Source organism: Octodon degus, unplaced genomic scaffold (genome assembly GCF_000260255.1).
Source record: "Octodon degus isolate 3935 unplaced genomic scaffold, OctDeg1.0 scaffold00074, whole genome shotgun sequence".
NCBI classification, from domain to species: Eukaryota; Metazoa; Chordata; class Mammalia; order Rodentia; family Octodontidae; genus Octodon; species Octodon degus.
Window position 1 is genome coordinate 3,646,272 of NW_004524650.1, and position 24,841 is coordinate 3,671,112.

Genomic DNA, 24,841 nt, shown 5'->3' on the forward strand with positions numbered 1-24,841 from the left:
TCTTTTCAGAAAGACATATCTTTGTTTCTATTGAAGATATTAGATGAATAACTGTTGAACTAGATTGCTATGTGGAAGGTCCCAAAGGAATTGCTTATAGGATACTAATATGGAATTTTTGGATTCTTGTCTTAAACGTGGGACTAAAGAAATAGAGTGAGTGACATCCTCTATGAGGATGCTGTGTAACAAGATATAGGATTTAAAGTGGACTACCACAAAGGGGACTATGGCACTCAAATATTTCATGGATGATGCCATCTGTATTCATTACCACAAAGCTAGACTACTGGAATGAATATATTCTCAAATTGAATTGTTTCAACAAAAAAGTTTTGGGTGATGAGTTTTGATGGAGGTAGCCTGTTCAGTACTGTTATGACTAGAGGTACAAAGACTGCTTTAAGGCTGTGTAGACATGTGACATTTCATCAGCTGTATAGTATTTCATATTATATGCACCATGACTGAATGATTCTTCTCTTGAAGGACATTTAAGTTTTTGCTATTATAAGCAATAAGACAAGCAGTCTCCCTCTTTAAATATGTAGGCAAAACCCTAAGTGAAAAGGTAGGCCTAATCAAGCCATCAGAGGCAGTAGACGTGCATGAGAATTTCACAAAATTTTCAAAGCCCATGTAGACTAACTACATGCCATCACTTTTAATTGCCAAATGAAAGAATGAAACGATAAGAAATGAAATAGGATATGTTAACAAATGATAGAGGAGATATGTATCACACATCCTAAGGTTGCCAACTAGGATGATTACAAAGTTGAAAACTATGCAATTGTAATGCTTTCTTTTCAGAAATGATAACCACAACCTTTGCCTTGCTTAGCCCAGATTCTTTTTGAACACATTATTCCCTGGCTTTCCTCGTACAAGTTTCATAGGACATCTTTAATTAACCCAATGCAATACAAGCTTGGCCAGGAATGTTTATGGAATACTGAGATGTTCCAAGGGAAATGATCATAGAAAGTCTTGAAAGTCAGAAAGAAATTAACTGTAACTTCTATAGAAGTCTTTTTAAAACTAGTTTGTTGAGAGTCTGCTAAAGTTTATGCTAGATCTTCCTCCCTTTACCAATTAAGACACATTTATCCCACATATTCTATCTTTTATTATTGAAGGTTTAAATAAAATCCATATTGTGCAAATGGATAAAGCTTGCATTAGAGTTTTGTTTTGTTTTTGTTTTTTGTATCTAGTGCAGGGTCTACAGGGTCTACATCATCTCACTACATAGATCAGACTTGTAGTGATTCTCCTGTTTTCAGCTTCCCAAGTGCTGAGATTATAGACACGTATCACCATGCCCAGTCTTAATCGCCATCTCAGCATGCCCCAGGGGCAGGGCTGGCATGGCAGGTCAGGGATCGAACCTCTGGCCCCTGTGTGTGTCTAAGCAGGCACTTTAATCTGCTGAGCTATTTGGCTGGCTATGATTATTTTTTTCTTTTTTTTCAGTACCATGGATTAAACTTGGAACCTTGCACTTGCCAGGCAGGCCCTTATGCCACTGAGCTATCTCCCTGGCCCTAAAGCTTGGATTAGAAATGCAGAATTTGTCCCCATTTTGGAATATCCTGTGTTCAGATACATGAATGCATATATAGAGAAAAGTTGCAAAGAAAAACAACCAAAGGCACACTGGTAAGAAATAGTGAAATGTACATGTTGCAGACAGACTACAAGGTGACCTTCCCCCCAGGGACTTTGTTCTGATCCCACATTTTGTATAATTCTCACTGAGTTCAGGCAACACCTGCAACTTGCTACAAATCAACAAAATATGGCATAAGTGAAGGACATGTCACTCCCATGACTATGTCTTTGGATGTTTAGATTGCTTCCTAGCAGTAAGGATAGGTTCTCTTGGTTAACATGATAAAGTAGACAGCCATGGTGAAAAAATGCACAAGGGAATGAACTGCAGTCAAACTGTAAGACCTATTAAAGGCCTCCAGTCAAAAACCACCAGAAAGCTAAGGCCTTCAGTCATCTAGCTACAGGGAAATGAATTCTTCCAACAACATGAATAATCTTGGAAGATGATTCTCTTGAACCTGAATATGAGAACATGTCTCAGTCCACATCTGGACTGCACACTTGTGAGACCCTCAGCAGGGAAACAAACTAAGCCAGGTCTGCATTCTTGGGCACAGAAACTGAGATAATATGTACACACTATTTTAAGTTCCTAACTCTGTGATACTTTTTTACATAGCAATAGAAAATGAGTTGATATTCCAGTTTTTATTCAGATTTTGGTTGCATGTTAAGGTAGTCAATAAAAAGGATAAAAATACATTGAAATAGAAGGAATGAAAATTAAACAAGGATGAAAGGTCTAAACTTTTATAATGTTGAAGGGTCTCACAAATACATTTTAAGAGACAGATTTCCTCTCTGTTGCAATTGTTGCTGCTACTCTTCCCTTGGCACCTCTTGCTCTGTCTCACCACCATGAACTAATGCTCTCTGCCCTGTGCCACTCTGCCTTGAAGCCAGCCAAGTATGGACTAAAACCTCCAGTAACTGTGAGAACAGTTACTGTTCTCTCATTGCAGGGACAAATACCCGACACTCAAAATGAACAAAGGACAGGTTTATTTAGTTCAGTTACTGGAGGTTTCTCCCCATATTCATCTGGGTCCAACGCAGAGTAGCACATAGCAGAAAGCAACCTTTCATGGTGGTGGCAAAGAGCAAGAGTGCAAGGGAGGGGTAGCAGCTTAAGCAGCTAGATTTTCTTCCCACCATATATTGTAATGCAAATTACCTGCCCCAGGGCAGGTGCAGCATCTACACCCACAGTAATCAATCACAAACTCCAGAGGCTGCCCCAAGACTGCATGAAGCTTTGGGGAGACACCCAGACACAAACCATAACAGGTTATTTGTACCAGCAGAGAGATGAGTAACTGAGAGAAAATTTGGTACCAGAGTAGTGAGGTTGCTGCTGTGGCTAAACCTACCATGTGGATTACAAATTTTTGGGAAGGGCTTCAGGGAAGAGATAGGAAAGGTTTGAAGGGGTTGCCTACTAGTGAAGAGCTGGAATGCCTTCAGCTGTCCTGTTTGGGAAATTCTAGTCAGAGCTCAAGGCTGATGCTAAACTTGCCTGTAAAGACCAGGCTGGGAAGGTTTCTTCTGGGAAGGACAGCATTGGTTGTTGAACTCTAGATAATGTTTGTTTTGGTTTAGCAAAAAATCTTGGTGAATTTTGCTTGCGTCCAGAGACTTTGCCTGACACTGAGATTAAGAATGATGGACTGATTCATCTTTCAAAAGAAATTTCAAAGCAGCCAAATACTAAGGCAGTAGCATGGCTGTTATTGGGGGCTTTTAGCCAGATTTATGTTGAGATTCAGGAGCAAGGAGACCAGCAGGATGATTTAAAATGTGAGTGTGGCCATAAAGGAAGCAAAGATAGAGCTGAGAGGATCTCCACTGATGGAAACAAAAGAATGGAAAGGATGGCCTGAGGGCATCACAGAAGGCAGAAAGGCTTCACCCTTTGCAATCTCAGCATTGCAAAGGTCAGGGACTTTGCCTTGAGGAGAAAACCTGCATAGCACTATGTTCCAGAGTGGCAGCAGTGACCATACCAGGTTCCAAAATGGCCCGGCATGGAGAATTTATTCCTTGGAATCAGGGTTAGAGTGCTCCGCAATCCAGCAACTTAACCCCTACAGCTGAGAGAGAAGGAAGCCTGGCTACTGCTTCAGCTGGCAGCAGACCTTGGCATCATCTACGTGGCATTCATTGGTTTTAGGCACATGCAGAAGGCAGGAGCTCTGAGGTGAAGAAGGCTTCCGCCTTGATTTCAGATGAAGGCCTGGGAGGCCAAGCAGTGTGCCCCTGAGAGGGCAGAGTGTAAAGCTGTGAGAAGCCTGTTCCATGGAAACCTCAGAAGTCTGGAAAAGCCAGGAACGTGGATCATCAAAGGGAAACTGCAAAGAGGGAGCAGAGCTGGCCTAAGAGAGAAGCCATGGGAGCTACCATCACGAGTGCCATACAGATGGAGCCACATGGAGCTCACAATTCGCCGCAGCTTGCTTCGGATGTTCCTTAAGGACCTACAGGATTTAATCTTTGCCCTGCTGGATTTTGGACTTGTGTTGGTCCCAATGTTTGGTATCTTGTTGTGTGTATCTTTTGGAATGGTAATGTTTGTTTTGTGCCACTGAATGTTGGAAGTGTTTAACTCTTCTTTTGTACAGGGGCTCACAGCTAAGAGCTTGCCTTAGATCTTAGAGAAGACTTGGGACTTGGACTTTTCAGCAGTGCTGAAACTTCTGGCACTTTGGCAATTCTTAGAGATGGACTAAAATGTCTTTTGCATAAAGGGATGCGCATGAGGTTTTGGGGGTCCAGGAGCAGAATATTATGGTTTGTGTCTAGTTGTCCCCCCAAAGCCTCATGTAGTCATGAGGTGGGGACTTCTAGAGTTTGAGATTAATTTATGATCCATTGGGATTATGGGTTTTAGTACTGCTGGGATTATGGGTGTGAGTGCTACACCCAGCCTGGGGTGGATAGCCTGAATGTAACATAAGAGAGACAGAAGGCAGACTTCCTCTCTGTTGCCATTGTTGCTGCTACTCCTCCCTTGGCTTCTCTTGTTCTTTGTCCCTGCCATGAACTGAAGCTCTTTGCCCTGAGCCACTCTGCCTTGGAGCCAGCCGAGTAGGGACTAAAATCTCCAATAACTGTGAGCTGAATAAACCTTTCCTTCCTTAAAAAACAAAACAAACAAAAAAATTTTAAATGGAAGATCACATTTTTTTCTTTTTCTTAACCAGTAAAAAAAATTTTTGTAGGACTGGGGAGATACCTCAGTAGAATAAGCACTTGCCTAGCATGTGCAAGGTCTTGAGTTCAATCCCTGGTTCTGGCACAAAAAAAAAAAAAAAAAAAAAAAAGTACTCTAGTCACAGTGATTAACTCAAGAATTATGTAATTTATACTGATCCCATCAGGATAACTTCTGAAACTTGAGAAATCACTAGGAAGGTAGTTATCTGCAATACTGGACAAGAATATACATAATAGGACACTAGAGGATTACATGAAGTGATACATATAAGTCACTTGCATAGAAAATGTGGCAAAAAGTCATTAATAATTTTATGAGAGTTGCTGTAGCATTCTAGTGGTACAAAATATACTGCAGTTGACTAAAAAAGAAATAAACCCATGTAATATTTATCACCAGTTCTAGCCTGCCAACAGTTTGAATGAGAAGGGAAGAGTAAAGGGCATCTTAGAAGATCTAAGAATGTGTGTGCTTCACCTGTGTTTAGACAATCTGAAGACCTGTCAAGGATGAGACAGAATGCAAACTGAAAGAGGAAATTTAAATAGAAGCCATCAAAAGGGTAGAAGGCATTGAGGAGAATTACCCTTGCACAGGACTGGCTAATTCTCTGAATCAGCAGAAGAGGCCATATCTGATGGTTGTGTTGGCAAAGAGAAGTTCAAAGTTCCATGCAATGGATTCTATTCTAATTATAAATTTGAGTGGGAAGTGTTAGAAGCTTAAGTAATGTGTTGGGATGGGGGGCAATAGTTTACTGAGGTCAGTGGAAATGTCTGCCGGGAAAGGAACACGGAGAGAAAGTAAGCCTGGGATGCCCAGATTTATGATGGCCTCAATGATGCTTGTGAGCCTATCTGCATCTCTGGACCTGCAGCCCTTATATGTAAATGAAGAAGTCAGGCTACACTAGCCGTGTAAGCTGATGCATTGCCGCATAACTGATACCCACAGGACATGCTGGAGAGACTGTCACTCAGATCTTGCCTAATGTATTCTTTAACAGATCTCATCCATTCAGACAAACACGGTAATATTCCAAGGAGCTGTCCATTAACAGTTTATAGTTAACGAAGTCTAGGATTATGATCTGAACTCACAGACGTTAATTTTAAAATCCTATAGAGATCTCCTAGCCAACCATTACTTTTAAGACAGAAGCACTAGTGCCATATCCTTAAGGTAGATAAGGTAGGAGGCTATTTTTGGAGCCCAGATTATTCTACCTCCATCAGTGTTTTTCTAACTATGGTCTGACTTTCTTTTTGACTTCCTAAATCTTTTAAGTGTTTTTCTTCCTGGAGATAAAATCTCTCATTAGTATACAATTAAATACATTGTTTTCAAATCTTTAAGAACTGTGTAACATCTTTTTACAATATAAAATGGAAATGGAAAGATGGAAAGATATTTTAGTTTCTCTGAAATTGCCTCCATTAATCAGATTAAATCTATTAAGGGAAATTTATCTGTTTAATGGTTAAATGATTTACTCAAGGTCAGATTTAAATCAGAGTTAATACAGTTTGCCCTCCTAGACTTTTTGTTGTGTTTTTTTACATATTAAGTTTTAACTTTAAATCAAAGCTTTTTCATGATAAAAATTTTCTAGATAAAAAATTTAAGGAATCAAGAGTTTACAGAGCTTTCAGGTTGCCCAATTTTATCATAAATAAAATAAATAGACAAATGAAGTTTTTTACTATTTAAGTTCCCATTAAGCACTTTGGCGGTATAATTTTTCTAATAAACTGAGAGAAACAAAGGAAACCTAGTTTAATGAAGTTATCTAGGAAAAATGCTTTAACTATTTACTATAGGTGGGAATCCTTCAATTTATCATTTCTCCTCTGTTGATTTCAGAAGTAATATGTTCATTTTAAACTGCAATATTACTTCCAAAAACATGTACTTGAACCTCATGAATTCTTGACACAGCAAACATAAATGGTATGGAATTAACCTAGACCTCATAAACAAGGATATGGAACTTCATAAATAACACTTATATCTGCCCCTAGGTACAAAAGCAACTTAATATTTAGATTGCTATGGAGAAATCTTTTATCTGCAATATATCATCTTCTGGTTTATGAATCATATTAAATTCCTTGATTTAAGAATAACTTCTTTAAAAAGTAATAGATACAGGCACACAAATTTTTTTATAAGACTATGTTTTTAAAAGGCCAGCCGAATAGCTCAGGGGATTACAGTGCCTGCATAGGCAGATGCAGGGGCCAAGAGTTCCAACCCTGGGCCTGCTGTGCTGGTCCTGCCCCCAGGGCACGCTGAGGCAGTAATTGAGACTGGGTGTGGTGGTGGCATGTGCCAGCAATCCCAGTGATACAGGGAAACCTCTAAATGACACAGGGAGAAAAACTGATCTCCCAACCAAAAAGGTACTTGGGGACGAGTTCGTGTTCTCTAAAACCGAAGAATTACTTTTAGGAACAAATGAAGGTTATGAGCAGAATATATTTATTGAAGGAAAGAAAGCTCCTGTCCGAGGGACAGGAAGGTCTGTTCCCGAGTGGGTTGTCCCTGGGAAGTTGTCTCTTTCAGGGACTTTTATAGAGGAAAACCATGTGGTGAGATGGGTCTAAGGTGGTGGAGAACATGGGAACTTGCTTAGGTGGGCATCAGGTGGGACAAAACTATGACCAACCAATGAGTTTACAAGCACCATTGCTGAAGTAAAATTGATTAAATCCAGTACCAAATGGGGAAGCGAGTCACTTAGGAAGCTGGCATGAATATGGGACAGGGTCTCTTCCTGTTGGGGGTTGGGCTAGTGACTCATTTGGGCTCTTTCAAGGTGACTGATACCTATTTAGAATAGCAATCCCTGATGTCCATCCCTAGGGAAGTATGTAGCTGTGTTTCCTCTTTTATCTTGGTCTTCAGGTATGGCCCAGATGGGAGTGTCTGTCTCTTCCAAGTTGTAAAGTCACCTGTCTTCCATCTTGTCTCCTTGAGGGCCTGGCCCTGTCTGACTGCCTATAATATTTCTATCTAATTTAGCTGCCAGCAACACCAGCACTTGGGAGGCTGAGTCCGATCTATGCAGTGAGACCCTGTCCACCCTGTCCACCCTGTCCTAAATAAAAAAAAAAAGGTTTTTAAACGAAATATAGTTACATGTTGAGAAATTAATAAAATATGGATTTTTGTTTTCATGATAAAGTATTATTGGAATAAAACAACACTTATTCTAAGATTTGGAGCTATCAGTGAACATTTTTACAGTATATGCATTTTGTTTTTTACTAGAGAAAACAACTTCCCATATTTTCAGAGATATAGTTAGCATTAGATTTACAACTGTAAATCACATTTGTTATGATCATCATGCTGCCAAACTAACTACAGTCATGTTAATTCCAATGTGGAAAATGTTTTTATATAGCACATTATATCTCTCATCTTTGTTAAATAGAAGACTGAAAATCATCAATCACAGATTCTAGAGCTAATATGTACTCATTTTCCTTAAATCCTACTATCACAACATAACCAAAATCATGACACGTAGAACATGGCAAACTTCCTGATATATCTGTAGTTAAATAAAGATACACACATGATAAAAGATGCAATACACAGAGTACTAACCCTCAGAGAATGCTAAATTGAAATTTATATTAAAAATAAATATGATAGGCAATAATATTTCTGTGATTGACTGAGAAGCATTTCTCAAGAGTTATATGAATAAATTTGAACTCTGGAGTCAAAGCAATATTTTAGCACTGACTGATTTCCTATGATAAAATAGGTTTCCAGAGATTTAACTTGAGAATAAATGAAATTTCCAGCAGCTTCATTACTGCAATAAGACAACTTCTTAAAATTATAATCATGTTTGTGAATTTCAAGCAAAACTCAAGGGCAAAATGCCTCAAGGTCATGATTATGTCTTTCCTAAAAGTAATTTTAAAGAATAGACAAAACCCTGAAAGTTTGTGACCTAAATGTTGTTTTGTTGCCATGACATCTATCTTAAAATAGAACATCCTGGGAAAGGCATCGTGCTGAGTAGGATCAGTGCAAAACTTTTACATATTTATAAATCCGATCATTAATACTATCAAGCCAGCTCTACATGTGCAGTCAACAGCTATAAGAAGTGTAGTTACTGGCCTTCTATTACTGACTGGAAAAGTATAGGGTAACTAATGATGTCAAACACATATTACAGATTTGATAGTTACACAGCTATATAGAGTATTAACAAATGGCACTAAAATGATAAACTGAAACACAGAAAAAAAGATTTCAAGGCAATTACTAATCAGGAAAAGATTCTAATAAATCAATCAGCATTAAAGTTGCTCTTCATCAGCTAGATTCATGGTATTGCAAATTATTTACATTTTTAAATGGCTCACCTGGCTTACCAATGATATTCAAATAATTTCCATAATGTCGCCTGACAAGGGCATCTTAGAAAATTGCTTATTTAATTCTGAGAGTTTAATGGAACAAGGAGAGAGAAGAAAAGAGAAAGGAAAGGGGAGGGAGGGAGAGGGGAGAGGGAGGGAGAGAGGGAGGGAGGGAGACAGAGAGACAGACAGACAGTCAGAGACAGAGAATAAGCTAAGCCAGAGAAAGTATAAAAGGTCAAAGTCAAATATAAAACAGAATTTTAACAAGTATCTACAAAAACATTCATCCCATCAACAGTGTACCTATGTGTAGATGCAGAATTTTAAACTTCTTTATGCTATATCTTATGTTTGCAATATATATCATTTGAGAATGTGCAATATTTTGTGTCCTTTTTTTGTGGCTGGCTCAACCCGCCCTGAGGGTGGGGCTGGTGCAGCATGTGGTGCTGGAGATGTAACTGTGATCCCCTGAGCCTACCTAAGTTTGCCTAAGCAGACGCTTTAGACCACTGAGCTATCTCACTGCCTCCCCTCCTTTTTTTTGTATGTCCTTTTATAGACAGATAGATAAACCATATAGTGCCCAGGCCTATTTGTACATTGCAATCTAATTAGCACATATTTAAACTCCAAAATAAGTGCCTGCTTAGGCAGACACAGGGGCTCAAATTCAATCCCTGGGCCTGCCATACCGGCCCTGCCCCCAGGGCACATGGAGACAGTGCCTGAGACTGGGCATAGTGGCAGGTGCCTATAATCCCAGCACTTGGGAGGCTATAAACATGAGGATCACTATGAGTCTGATCTACGCAGTGAGACCCTGTAGACCCTTCCCTAAATACAAAATAAATTAAATAAACTCCAAAGTAAAACAATAAATATAACAATATATTTCAACAATAGTTCCCAAAAAGGAAAAAAGTTTTCACTAGCTTCTATTGAAGTCTCTAAGGTACAAAGAAACTGTCTAGAGTTATACAGAAAGTTCCACAGAGCATTCAGATTTTTCTCTGTGGTAGAATTTCATTACATTATGAACCTAGGTAAAAATTACATTCTAAATTACTCTCTCTGCTGAACTGAACAGATTGTGTATATGCAAAGAAAGGTACTTTAAACATAAGAGAACAAAGAGGAAGATCTTAAGCACATATGTAACCATTCATATTCAGAGTATCATTTTCTACTGCTGGTTTTTCAAGGTAAACAAGTATTATTCAATCCCACCTTTCAATGAGCTCCCAGTCTAGTTGGACAGGCAGGACATATGAGATGTTAAAAAATACTTACCTGTTCTATATACATAGATGTTACCCATTCCCAACGTTTAATCTCTTATCTATATTAATGCAAAAAGGTTCCCCAGATGGTCTCCACTTCTACCTCTTTTCTGTATTCGTTTATGCTTTTACAACCTAAGTGAATGTTCCCGCAAATTTTTGAACTGATCTGAAAACACTATCTTCCAGTCTTATAAGCTTTTTCCCCCCAATATAGTGTAACCCTCTGGTTAATATCTCTTTTCCCCTTTCATCCTCTCATTTAGTCAGTTTCCAACCATTTATGAAATGTTCTTCAAATTCTCTCCTTTTGCATTTCCTGTGCTCACATCATTATCTTTGTCCTGCAAGATTTTAAGAATTTCTGCTGGGCACAGTGATGCATGCCTCTAATTCCAGCTATTCAAAAGACTGAGGTAGGAGAATACTGAGCTTGAACCCAGGTAGGCAATTTAGTAATACAGTGAGACCTTGTTTCAAAATTTAAAAGGTGAGGGGGAGGTAACTCATTGCTAAGGCCCTAAGTTCAATCCCCATTACTGGAAATAAGAAATGAATTTCCCCAAAAGATCTCAATCACTCCAGGCTTTCTTCATGGCAATCTATCCTCATTCCTAGGAGCTATCTTCCTAACACAAATTTGATCACAAAGCCTTGAAACGTTTTGTCTATTAAAAAAGACTAAAGTTCTCAGCCTGATGGAAAAGACCTATTAACTTTTCTAGTGTTACCTCTTGCCACTCCCCACCCACCTCACTTAACTGTTCATCTGAGCTGAAGGTGCTAAGTCTTGCCATTATTCTGCGTATCTGTACACATATTTCTCTGTACCTAAGACACCCTCCTCATCCACTTCTGCTTCTGGTAAATGCCTACGTACGCTTCAACACGCTAGTTGAATGTCACTTCCTCCACAGCCCTAGTTATCTTTCCCATGTGCTGTCACAGCATAATTATGTATACATCTCAACATAACCATGGTGAGATGATCACTTTTTTGTGTGTAATGAGTCATTTTTCAGTTTTAGCTTCAACAAAGTTGTCAAGAGCAGTGATACTGATAGAGAGTTAGGAGAGTACAAATCAAGGAAGGAGTTGAGTAACACAATTCAGTTTTGGGGATAAGTATAAATCAGAAGACTATGATAGAGGGGATAGTCTATGCAGAAAGACAAACATAAAAACTGTTAAAATTTAAATTTTCAGCAGTAGAGTAGTTCTAAAAATACAAAGACAATATAATGAAGGTCTAGATTACTTGAGTTTAGGGAAACAATAAACTCCTAGGAGAACATACTCCATAAGTTCATAAATCACAAAAATGACAAGTGGTAAGAAGAGCCAGGCGCTAAAGTTTTGACAAAGTAAACAGGTTGCTAGATAGATGAGTAAAATTAGACAGAGGAAAATACAGTCAGATGCAAAGCCTACTGTAGTAATATTTACTTCAAAGTAGAAACTGGTAAGCAGCAGTGATAGAGAAAAGAACATGTATTTCTTTCTGCTGGATGTACATAAAATAAGAACAAATTTTTGATAAGACAGTGGTAGAAAATAGACTACAGGACCACTAAGGATATGGAAGACTTGGTTTATGGGTAAGGTGCCACAGCCCCAGTAGGAAAGTCATGGGGAACCTGAAAATGAGATGGTTTAGAATCTAGAAAGCATGGCCAAATACAGGGTGTAAGGTAAGTGACAGATGACTTGAGGAATTCACATTGTGAGCGAGAAGCTAAGAACAGACACTGCCAAATCCACCACTACAAAATACAGTGTAGCACATGAGGGCGGATTCTAGACAGACTTCCTCTGGTAGATTTTTAATTGTACCACTTACACACCCTGTAACTTTAAAAATTATAGACAGTATTTTAAGCAGAGCTTGCACATATCAATTCTTGAATATATGTTTGTAATAACTACATAAGCCCAGTTGCAGAAATCAAAGGTCTGATCTGAAGTTGCTAAAGTCACTTGCAAGAAGATCCCTTTTAGAACTAAAACTAGTGTATTAAGAAACTTGTAGCCTGGGCCGGGTAGACAGCTCGGTAGTCTAAGAACCTGTGTGGCAAGCACAAGGACCTGGGTTTGATCCCTAGTACTAGATGTGGTGCTGGCCCTGGAACCCCTGGCACACTAATTTCAGCACCGGGGAGGCTGAAACAGGAGGATCATCACTATGAGTCCAAGCTACACAGTGAGATCCTGTACCACATTAAAAACAAAAACAAAACTTGTAGCCTAAGGTCTGATACATTGAAATCAATAAAAATGTGATCACTCAAAAAATGATCACAATAAAAATACTGAGTGATCGGGGATGGGCACAGATAGAGTGTCCTAGTTTTTAGGAAAACAGATTTTATAAGATCTGTCATAGTCATTTGGTGGGATTGTTAAAAAAAGACGTGGGTCCTACCCAACCTAGTTTCTAATTCAGTAGATGTAGGGAAGGTTTGCAAATACATATGTCAAGATCTCTCAAGTAAAGCTAATGGTAGTCCAATAGAGAGAACCATAACTGAGGCTATAAATACACATGCATTCCTGCCAATTACAAGACAGTAATAAAAAATGTTTTGAATAAGAAAAAAATGGTCTTGTATATAGTACTGAGAAATGCATGTAGTCTCTTAAGTATCAGAGAAGGTATTACAGAAAGAGAAACGGCAATGATGTTGGGAAGATTAAAGAAACCTTACGAGAGAAACACAGATGAAAACCTGAACCCCAGGGGCAAAACAATGTACATGTTAAAAGGCAGCTAGTCTAGCTAAACTAGGTACACACATAGACACATACATCACTTTTTAGGCAAAGATCAAGATTTTTATGTACCTAATGAATATGAATAGTAGCTGAAATGCATCCACCTAGAGAACCTAGCCCTGTGTTTATCCTATCACTTCACTGTGCCGTGAAGTCTGAGATAGGTGAAGCATTGAGACAAGATGGAAAAAGTGTCAAAAGAAAACTACGTATTTATGGGGCTATAAAAAATATTGAAGGTGTAGGTATGTGCCACCACTCCCACACTCCGTCAGTGGCATGAGGTACCGGGGATCAAACCCAGTCGCTGAGCTTGCCTAAGCAGGTGCTTAGTCTGCTGAGCTATCTCGCCAGGCCTGAAACTATTATTTTTTTATATTTAGGACAGGATGTACAGGGTCTCATTGTGTATATTGGACTTGTACTGATCCTCCTGTTTACAGCCTCCCAAGTGCTGGGATTGCAGGCATGTGCCACCACACCTAGTCTCAATTGCTGTCTCAACGTGCCAGCATGGTGGGCTCTGGGGATCAAACTCCAGGTCCCTGCATCTGCCTAAGCAGATGCTTTAATCTGCTGAGCTATTTGGCTGGCCCTAAACTATTATCATTCAAAGCTTGTCATAGGTTAGGATAGTGGTAGGATTAGTGTTTAAAACACGCATTCAGGATTTTTTTTAGGAACAATTACTGTAATTTTTACTGACTAGAAAATTAGTAAAGAAAATGAGTTTTCTGCAAAAATGTGCCTCACTGCTGCTACATAAATTAAATCAGCAAATGTAACCGGAATTCAGAATTGTTGCTAAAAAACAAACTGTTTTAGTTTTTACATACTAGAACCAATCTATAAATCCAGACCTAAGGACATCAGATTCCTTTCCTCTTGCCACTGCTCCAGCACGTGTATTATTTTCTGAAGATCAACTATACTTGAATTGTCCTAAAAGGGACAGCTACATGGTCATCCTACATCACAAAGATGGGACAGCTGAAAGTTCTGGCTCTCTAGTGCAAAAGTTATTTAAATCTTAAACTGCACATAATTTATATTTAAGGGTCAGAAGAAATATTAAGTAAAGTTGTGTCAAAGGTAAGAATTCTATAAAGGGGCAGGATAAAAAGATTCAAGAAATGTTTTTCTTTCACTGAAGTGATGTACATGGTAGTTTTAGTGTCAGTTATGTATACAAATTAATGGAGTATGTTCTCTGACTGCAAATCTGGCAGTGTTAGATTAGGCTCACGGCCACCATAACTGATTTTGGTTGCCTTGATCAGAGCCAGTAAAACAACATAAATTGAACTGCTTTTGCTGACCTTAAAAGTCAAAATCTATGTACTTTAAGCTGATCTTGAACTCACTGTGTAGCTCAGGCTGGACTCAAATACAAGGCAATCTTCTTTCCTCACCCACCAAGAGCTGGGATTATAAGTGTGTCACTTCACCTCACTGTAAAAACTTACTGACACCTTATAAAATGATGGTTTTGTGAAGGAAGCTAAAGGAAAGACAATAGTTCACCATAATTCTAGATCATTCCAAATGCATAATGGCTGAGTATAGACATAAGAGAAAAATGATAACTATGTGCTCTTTCAGAAATCCTTATGCACATTATGACTTATGTCATTTGTCATCTGAATCCCTATCACTTGCTCCAGGTAGTATATAATTACATTCTTGAGCTGACCAACCCTAATAGAATATAATGTTCTGTTCTTCAAGACAGAAAACTATATATAGATATGTACAAGTGTTGAGATTTATAAATTAGTGAATGAGATGACAAAACATAAGGAATATTTCCACTTATTTTGCATTTATGAGGGCCATGTGTAGACCAATATGGTCTAAGACATAACATACTAAACGTAGAATGAGTGAAACAGGCATTCTTTCACCTGCATGGATAGAAATTACAATTAAAGTACATACAGCAAGATATTTTCAACATCAATTTAAAGCGTATGCCAAAATTTGAGTCTTTGAACTAGGTATCAATTCCATACATCATCCCAAGCTATAATGATTATTTAAAAAAAAAAAAAAAAGGTAGAAAAAATACTCAAGAGAAAATATACTGGCATGGAACCTCTGAGTTTTAACTACAAGGATGGAATGGTCAACAAAGAGCAAATGCTAACACAAACTGAAAATGCAAACTGTGTGTACCTACTACATTGTTCAGTCTTACCTTATACACAGCGTCTACTTGACTTCAAATAATTTTCATTAATCTCTATTTATTTATTTGCCAGCTCAGCCCGCTGTGGAGGCAGGGCTGGCACAGCATGTGGTGCCAGGGATCGAACCTTGGTCCCAGCACTTCCTTAAGTTTGCCTAAGCAGGTGCTTCCAACCTCTGCAGTATCTCGCTGGCCCAATCTCAATTTACCTATGGATTTCATATATAAAATTTTAAGCTCAGGAAGACAAATTGAAATGTAAAGCTGGTAAAGTATGTTAAAATGTCAATCATTAATTGGTTTCACAATTATGAATTCAAAAACATATTTTACCTTGGCTAATATGTACATTTTACTTAACAAAGTACTTTTTTTTCCTTTTTGGTATTTAGTACAGGGTCTACAGGGTCTCATCGTAGTGATCCACCTACGTTGAGCCTCCTAAAAGCTGGATTACAGGCCCATGCCACCATGCCCAGTCTCAATCACTGTCTCAGCACACCCCACTGGTCCTAGTTAACATGTACTTTCATAAGCAATATACCCTTAAGTCTTTTAATTTTTAAAAGTATTTTATACAAGGGCAGGCCAGATAGCTCAGTGGACTAAAGCACCTGCTTATGCTGACTCAGGAACTGGGGTTTACTCCAACCACTTCCCCCTGCCCGGCCCTGCCCTGCCAGCCCTGTCCCCAGCACGCACTGAGATGGTGACTGAGAATGGGTGTCGTGGTACACACCTGTAATCCCTGTGCTTGGGAGGCTGAACATAGGAGGATTACTATGAGTACAATCTGTGTAGTGAGACCCTGTAGTGAAATACATTAAAAAATACTTCATTTTGATTCAAAACAGACATTTGTTTAAAATTTCTGTATTACTCTGAGCATTTCTATTACTTGACTAAATTTTTAAGCCAATATAGTAGCCTAGAAAACATGATAGTAAGTTAAATGTTCCTGGGGAAACGTGAAGAATATCCTGAAATGGCTCTAAAAACTAGAGTTCACATGACTTAGAAATTTCATCTTAACTTACAATTTTTGTTTTGCAATCATCCAGTGATATACTTGTGCTAAAGTATTTTCTTTTATTTTTTGCTCTGTATGCCTTCAGGGCAGGTTTGGCTGGCTTGAGTTGTGGGGATCGAACCATCGCAACCTGAACCTGACTGCTTTGTTGAAGCAGCCATTTAAAGAACTGAGCTAAGGGGCAGGTCCCCAGGGCTAAAGTATTTTAAACTGCCATAAAAAGATTATCTAAAACATACTGTCACACAGAGAAGAATGGATTTGGGGGTTAAACTGTTGCGATAATGCATCCCCCAAGTGATCTTCCTCTAATGGAATCTTACAAGATTCTTTCAGAAACCTTAATTTTGTATGATTTAGAACAGTTCTGTTTCACTTCCTAGACGGATAGGTTTAAACTATTTTATTGTGCTATTTTTAGAATTAAAGACCATATAAAACAAATTCCAAAGAGTCACTTTAGAACATAAATTCATCACTCTCTTCAACCCTGTCTCTTTTAAACTCATTTTTTTTCTAAGCTGCATAATCTTGATTCCATTCTTTTAAAACCAATCAAATATTCACATTTTTGTCTATCACCTTCCTTTAAATCTAGATAATTCTTAAATTACCAACAACAAGCCTTTCCTAACTGCTAAAGGTTATGCATACAACAGCACTTAATAGCTTCTCCATGAACTGTATCCAACTAGTTGTTTACTTATCTCACAGTGAAGTGAAAGCCTTATAATACAAAAGAATTGTTCTAGTGGCTGATTAATTCCCAATAGCTAGGCTGGAACAGTTATTGGGTATTTGTTGAATGAAGAGATGAAATAGTCTCAAAGTCAAAGTAGATGCTCATCAAGTCTAAGATCAATTTTCAAAATTTTAACATGTTTATAGTCAGTAGAAACCCTTATTTTTGGGAGTTATTTTAATTAAAAGCATAATACTGGATGTTTTACACTGACAGAATCTTTAAAAGTAAAATCTGCCTTTATTACAGTTAATTTTATATAACTTCCAGAAAAAACATCAGTAATCTATGCAGTTATTTACAAATAGCAGGAGTTCCAACATCAAAAAGTACCTTCATTCATGCAGAAAAATGTTATAAAAATTGCACCTTTAAATTGGTCAGAGAGATCATTTTGGTACCAATACATCCTCACATTTATTTGTACTGCATCTAGTATTTAATGAAGTGCTTAAGTTACCTTGTATGAAAACCAAAGATAATGCTAGTAAGAAAGGACAGCTTATCAACTCAGTATTGTAGATGAGAAAATGGGCTGACAATGCTTAAATGGTAATGTGCCCAACTTCAAGTCCAGTCTTCCAATGCCCAATGCTACATTATTCTGCTACTCATAATATTACACTAGAAACTCCTTAAATGTAGTTTCTCCTTAAATGTAGAAGCATAAGGAATTTCAAGAAGTGCCATAGAAACTGCTTAATAACATGCTTTAGGACTTATAGGGAAAGCAACAAAGTTGGGGACATGACCCTCAAACCTTCAACAATGACACATACAAAATTTTTAAAGGTTTTAAATGTTACATGGTTAGAAACAACAAGACATGATAGTAAACTGCAAGCTGTAAGATTTAAAAATAAAAACAAGGGCTGGCAAGATAGCACAGCAGTCTAAAGTACCTGCTTAGGCAAGCACAGGGACCGTGGTTCGATCCCCAGCACCAGAAGCCATACCAGCCTTGTTGCCAGGGTGGGCTGAGCTGGCCACAATCAATCAATCAATCAGTACCAACAGTAGGTGGAATGGCCTTGAAAATGTACTATACTACACAGTTCATTTGTGATACTGCTTCTGGGGTACCACAATCATCACTCAGTAAGGCTTTAGTCTTCCAATTATCTAAGAATGGTACGCAAATGGAATGAGAGAAGGCACGGGAATGTTAAACATTTTTCAAAATGATCCAAGGGTATCATCTTATATCAAACAACAGAGGACTCAGGGCCTAATAGTGTTATTGGGTAGCCATTCCTGTTAAGCTAAATTTGTTGCTTACGTTTAAGTAAAAACTTGATTGCTATTACTGCTAACCTATCAATTTGTACACCACCTTTATCAAGTCTAACAGCAGGTGCTTATTTCATTGGCTCAGTATAATACAATAGAAGTCTGGGCTGGAAATCAATAAATATGAGGCCTCTTGTAATTTACTATGAGAATGTTGATAAAACTATTCACATTACCTCACTAGAAGTATTTATCTTTAAAACTAAGAAATTAAAGCTATGTTTTTCAGCCCTACAAGTATTCCTATATCAACATGTATCTAAGTAATAAAATTATCAAGGAAATGACTTTTTACTTGAAGGAAAAAAATCCTAAAAACTGAAATTTGTGTCCGTAACAGTGTGTTCCCCATTATCTGCTTATCTTAACAAATGCAGGTTCAGCAGGTTGGAGACATCAGTCTAAGAATCTAGCAAGTTCCCAAGTGGTAGTCACTGCCCTTAGTCTAGTGATTCATTTTGAGTAGCAAAACTGAGGAAGTTGAAGATATACTGGAAAGCAAGGCCAATTCCGATATATCTCTGGCATTATGAGCAAGAAAACATAAGGGAAATACGCTGCGAAGTTTTCTGATGGTATACTGTATGTTTGAGATACTTGTTAACATAGAGAACAAATTGATACAGAAATATGAAAGGTTACCTTTAGTTAGGTTGCCAACAGAAGCTGACTGATAGAGGTATTTTATATTCTATTAAAAAGTTTTCTTTTTTGGACTCAAAAACTCTTGCACAACCCTTGTACTAGGGTGGTAAGAGATACCAAATGCTCTTCCTACCTACTGAAATGGTTGTGAAGAACAGAGAAAGACAAAACTGGAAGCAAGGGAGGAAGTTGTAAGAATGAAGCAAAAGTATATGCTTCAGAATCTGGAAAACAAAATACTGTATTACAACAGCTGTGGTATTTTGTTAACTAGACAGAAAAATTTATACTACTGAAAATAGGACACTCCCTAAATAATTAACTAGACAGAACTGTTAACAATTTCAAATCTGTTTCTTTGTAACGTAAGACAGGCAAGGAATCTTATCTGAAGACCTATTTCCTACTTTAAAGTCTTCAAGTTTTATAATTGTCTTTTAAAGATTTATAAGTGCTTACTCTGGGGAGATAGCTCAGTAGAATAAGCGCTTGCCTGGCAAGTACAAGGTCCTGAGTTCAATCTCCGGTACCGCGAAAAAAAAAAAAAATTACAAGTGCTTAATCTAATTTTTCTATGAAGTCTATAATTATGTAATTTTATTACTGAGTTGTCAAATACTTCACATATACGAGGCCAAATCCAATGGCTCTTTCCTTTGCTTGTAGGGTTGCGTATTACTAGATTACTGGGCCGGCAAGATAGTTCAGTAGCAAGCACAGGGACCAGGGATTCCATCCCCAGCACCTGTGCTGTGCCAGCCTCACTGGTCCTGCCCCCCAGGCATGCTGAGTTGGCCACTGAGACCAGGCATGATGGTCTTACAATCATTCTTACAACTCCTTCCCTTTCTTCCAATCTCCTCTTTCTCTGTTCCTCACCATTTCGGTACATAGGAAGAGCATTTGGCATCTCTGTTAACCTAGTACAAGGGTTGTGCATGCCTGTAATCCCAGTGCTGGGGAGGCTGAAAACTGGATGATCACTGTAAGTCCAAGCTGTGTAGTGAGACCCTGTACCAGATACATTAAAAACAAACAAACCCCCATTTCATTACACATCTGATTTATCAGCTTAACATTTAAATAATTTTATAACAAATCTTTATAAGACAAAAGGATATCTATTGTGGATAACCAGGCCTTTTTAAGGACAATCTAGTGGCTACAAACTCTGGCATTTTAATTCTTTAGTTTATCAACTGCACAACATTCATGGCATTTACCCTACTTAGCCTCACAATAACCCTCTGGAGTGAGCACAGCCAAATTTATTGCCTCCATTTTAGATAAAGACACTGAGCCTTCGAGAAGTGTTTGGTCTTTTCCCCATAAATTTCATGGTAACTCAAACAGAACAAAAACAAACTGCATGAATCTACTCTTTAGGAGCTTTGAAACATTTCCAAACTAAATCATATTTAAGGAATAAAAGTTTTTCCTCATTCACTAAAAAAATATCTAGTTACTTCTAAATATTCAGTCCTTATTAATAGAGCAGCTGAATCATAATACTTCAACGTTAGTGGTAAGTCACTTGGTAAAAAGCTAATACTGAGACACAGAACAGTTATAATGACAAAGCTAATTATACTTACCCATGCCTACTTACTACACAGTTTACTATATTCCATTGCCTCGGTTAACCCAATGTGCTAAACCAAATTCTCACTTCACTGACTTGGTGCTTTCAAAGTAAGGCTAAAGAAGAACACAGTGTAAGAAACTATACTTTGCTATTTCATTATGCAGGAAGAATTTAGGATTTTGGCCAAACCTGGACCCCCAGCAAGAAGATTCTTTGTCCAGTTTGGCAATTGGAGCAACTCCTTTACACACATAACTTCTGGATTTTTTTTGTTTCTCCCTCTAAGCATCCCCCACCATCCCCAAAAGAATACTGGGGATAGAAGCTACTTTCAAGTACTATAATCACCAAGCAATACGGAGAAAAACTCCATTTAAAAGCTGTGTTTAATGGCCCATCTAGCTTCCAAACTATCTTTAAACTGTTGACTGATGTAAACAAAATTAATTTTATATATTTTCTTTGAAGTGCATAATTGTATTATATACATTTAATGTATTTTATGTATTTTCATTTTTAATCATCTTACTGCATGTTTTTAAAAAATTTTGATATTTTATAAGCACGAAATGCTTATAAAATCATTTTTATAAGCATGTATAACTACAAATTTCTCTAACACACTTGTTTAGAGTGACCAAAAATATTTGAAATAGCACCCTAATTGCGATCATATGAAAAGTGAAAGTAGTAACATATCCAGCTGTTAAATTTGTTTTCAAATAACTGAATGTGTATCTTCCTTCCCAAAACTAAAACAGATATGCTGCTGTTATTTCCAATAACATTAAGTACTCTTTGTTGAAACTTAAAAGATAGTCTAAGATTAGTAGGAAATCTTTAGCAGACACAAAGGATGAAAGATGAAACTGCAGCAAAACAGCATGGCAAGTTCAAAAGACCTACTAGTGCATAAATTCACTGGAAAAACACAAGAACAAAAAGAGATAGAAAGAATTAACAAGCTACAATAGAAAGTTATGTGTTTAAAGCAGTAGATTATTAAACAGGGTGGGAAATGTTTAATATGTGTCCTCCTGAAAAGTGGTTATCATCTTTTACATTTAAGAAAAAAAACAGCTAATGTATTTTCATAGCATCTAGATTTATTTATGGTATAAAGCCATAGAACTCTAGTACTATTTCTCCTTTCCCACCCTGGCAGAGAATAAACATGAATTCAGAAGCACAGTGGAGTGAAGACAAAGAAAAGGAGAGAGAAAAGGCAGCAGAGAAAGACAGAAAAGGTGAATACAGAGCTACAGAAGTGTTTATTTAGCATGCTACAGAGGTAAGCAGAGTACACACAAAATGAAATTAAACAACCATCAAACCTCCCAACTTTGTTAGAAAATTAATTTTTAATTGTGCCGCTTTCAAACTATACTGAATTTTACATTTCTAAAGATGTAAAAACTCAACTAATAGAAAATATACATGACCATTCTGTCTACATAGATAACAGAATCTATGAATCTTGAAACTAAGTACATCAATTTCAAAAAGTATTGGTCATTTAACAGAATCAACAATTCAGATTGACAAGAACTGTTCAAATAAATTTGACCTGTAGATTCTGAGCCATGTTTTTATTAAAGTCAGATCTATTCCTAAATACAAAATATTTTGAAGATTTATTAAAACTGAATATTACAATGCAAGGTAAATTAAGACTAAAGGCACATAAACTTTGGTCCCACCTGGTTGTCAGTTTTCGAAAACTGCCACAAAATTAATCTTCCTGCAAATTTTCGCAGTACACTTTCTTTGTCTTTGAAAAATACATGCACCAGCAGTTCCTGAACTAGCTAGACCAGTCTGCACATGCTCAGAAATCCACAACCATATTCCAAATCTTAATTACAAACTAAGGATGGCAATATATATTTAAATGCACGTAAGTCATGTCAACTTCAAAACATCTACGAAAAATATTCAGCCACAAACAAGACATTACTTAGTGCTGACATTTATATGATACGTCCCACAAGAGTGTGTACAAAAAGGTTAAGAATCCACAAGGCTTTCCACATAGGGCTCAAACTTACAGAAATCACCGTTTTCTTTAAGAAATTAATACTCTGCATCTTGTTAACTTTAACTAATGCCTACATTCATAACTGAATCTAGACCAGAATAGTGAGATACAAAAGGCCAATGTTTTTTTTTTGTTGTTGTTGTTTTTAAAAAGCAATAAAGCCTAAGGTAGTAAAAACTAAAAATGCTGCTTTATTCTCCAATATTCAATATCTTATTTGATTAAATAGAAAGAAATGCAATACGCCAATAATTCAAAATAAGTTCCAAGCAGGAGAAACAAAAACTTAACCTTTTTACACACCCCTGCCTAAACATATTTTAATTCCCTTATAACAGTGTGCCCTAGACAACCAATTCCTTTTTTCTAGTAAATGCACAATAGCAACACTAGTTTTCCTTTTTAAGGCACGTATGTCAACTAAGTTGAAAAAAGAAAGCAAAATTAAACTAAAATTTCAAACAGACAATAAAAATGGCTTCCCTATTGAACAGATGACGAACAGCAGTTCACAACTCTGCCTTTACGTATGCCATTTCATTTTATAACCAAGGAATGATAACAGCATGTAAAAACAAGAAACAACAAAAAGAAAATCAAACTCTGGTCCCCACTTTTCTGAACAGTCAATAGGTGATGACACCAAACAATGTGATTCACCCCAATCTTCTTTCCTTGCTTAAATTGTTGACTTGGAGAAAGAGACTCTCAGATGATGGTTTTCACCAAGGTTATAATTATGCAGATCAATCAAGGCCTGAATAGCTTCTTCCACTGTTGCCATCTGAAGAAGAGCCATTTTGTGATCTCTTCTGAAACAAAATTATGACATTAGATACTTCATAAAGGCTGTATGAATTCTGTAAATATTGTATTAAACACTTGAATCTGCTCTTTCCAAGAATTTTCTAAAATCAAAGAGAGTGAATAACTACTTCAGGCAAATTTTTACTTCTATCAAGTCACTAACTTAATAGATAAGGAAGCTTGCTTACTGAAAAAATTTAAATGCTTTCACAGTGCCCCCAGTGTTAGCAAACAGTGTTCGGAGATCCTCTTCTGCTACTGAAGGACTAGGAAAATTGGACAAGAAAAAATAAAGATTAATAATACATTTTTTATTTTCTTAGTATGTATACTTTTAATAAATATTATTTTAAAAACTTACGGGATATTAGACAGGTGAAGGGTAGCAGAAGGAGGAAAAATGTTCTGAAAATTTTTGGATCCAGGCTTTTTAAAACGATGCAATGGGGAATTACCAAAATCTTTTGTTAGCCCTTGATCATCAAGACCCTCTCGAGGTAGCTGTACAGTCTGATGTTTAGAGAGAGTAACACGAATAATTTTTCCATACATTTTCTGTCCATTAAGATGATTCATGGCTATAAGGAAGAAGAATACCACCCATTTTAAGAAAAATATCAGCTCTAAAAATGAAAATAATTCTAACTTAAAATAGTTTAAAATCTATATTGTCCTAGGAGTTTAAAACAAACCACAAATTTATCATGGCCACTGATGATTAAGACTTAAAGTTCTACTTTGATTTTTACAAGACAGTGTATTATTGGCCAAATACCTAGCTATTTTTGTATCACAAATTCTACATTACGTGTATCTTCCTTCACAATCCTGATACATCATTATTTTTAGCTAGCCAGGAAAGAAACTGAGTAGTCAGTCCTTTTTCTATCTTCTAGTACTCCATATTCTAACCATTAAATCCTGTGACAGTCTTCTTCCTAATTATATCTGAAACTTAAAAACATCCAGATAACTCACTCTCATCTGTCTTCCTATTTGGTATCTCCATACTGTTCTTCCAATTCATTCTGCACACATAGCACCTAAGTGACTTTCATAAATTACAAATATGATTATATCACTGTTTAAAATCCTTAAAAACTAAACTCATTCTTTACCACAGCTTATGCCTTTCCCAGACTGAGCTGTATATTATCTTCCAGTCTCTCTGAACAGATATTCATCAATGACATACAATATCAACCACTACATCAGTGTTTTTTTTTTTTTTAAATTTTATTT

At 37.1% G+C, this 24,841-nt stretch overlaps 1 protein-coding gene across 5 annotated transcripts in view; it reads right to left on the reverse strand.

The window, feature by feature from the left end:
- Positions 1 to 21,840: 21,840 nt before the first annotated feature.
- Positions 21,841 to 24,841, reverse strand: part of Ptbp2 (polypyrimidine tract binding protein 2) — a 70,065-nt gene continuing 67,064 nt past the window's right edge. For 3 of the 5 annotated variants that reach the window (XM_004635691.3, XM_023720339.1, XM_004635693.3), the window contains exons 12-14: positions 23,961 to 24,177; positions 23,788 to 23,865; positions 21,841 to 23,604 (exon numbers count right to left, since the gene is read on the reverse strand). In XM_004635691.3, coding sequence (XP_004635748.1) covers positions 23,472 to 23,604; positions 23,788 to 23,865; positions 23,961 to 24,177 — 428 coding nt within the window. In that variant the 3' untranslated portion in view covers positions 21,841 to 23,471. The remainder of the gene's footprint in view (positions 23,605 to 23,787; positions 23,866 to 23,960; positions 24,178 to 24,841) is intronic. The other 2 variants (XM_004635692.3, XM_004635694.2) reach the window with 1 other exon arrangement.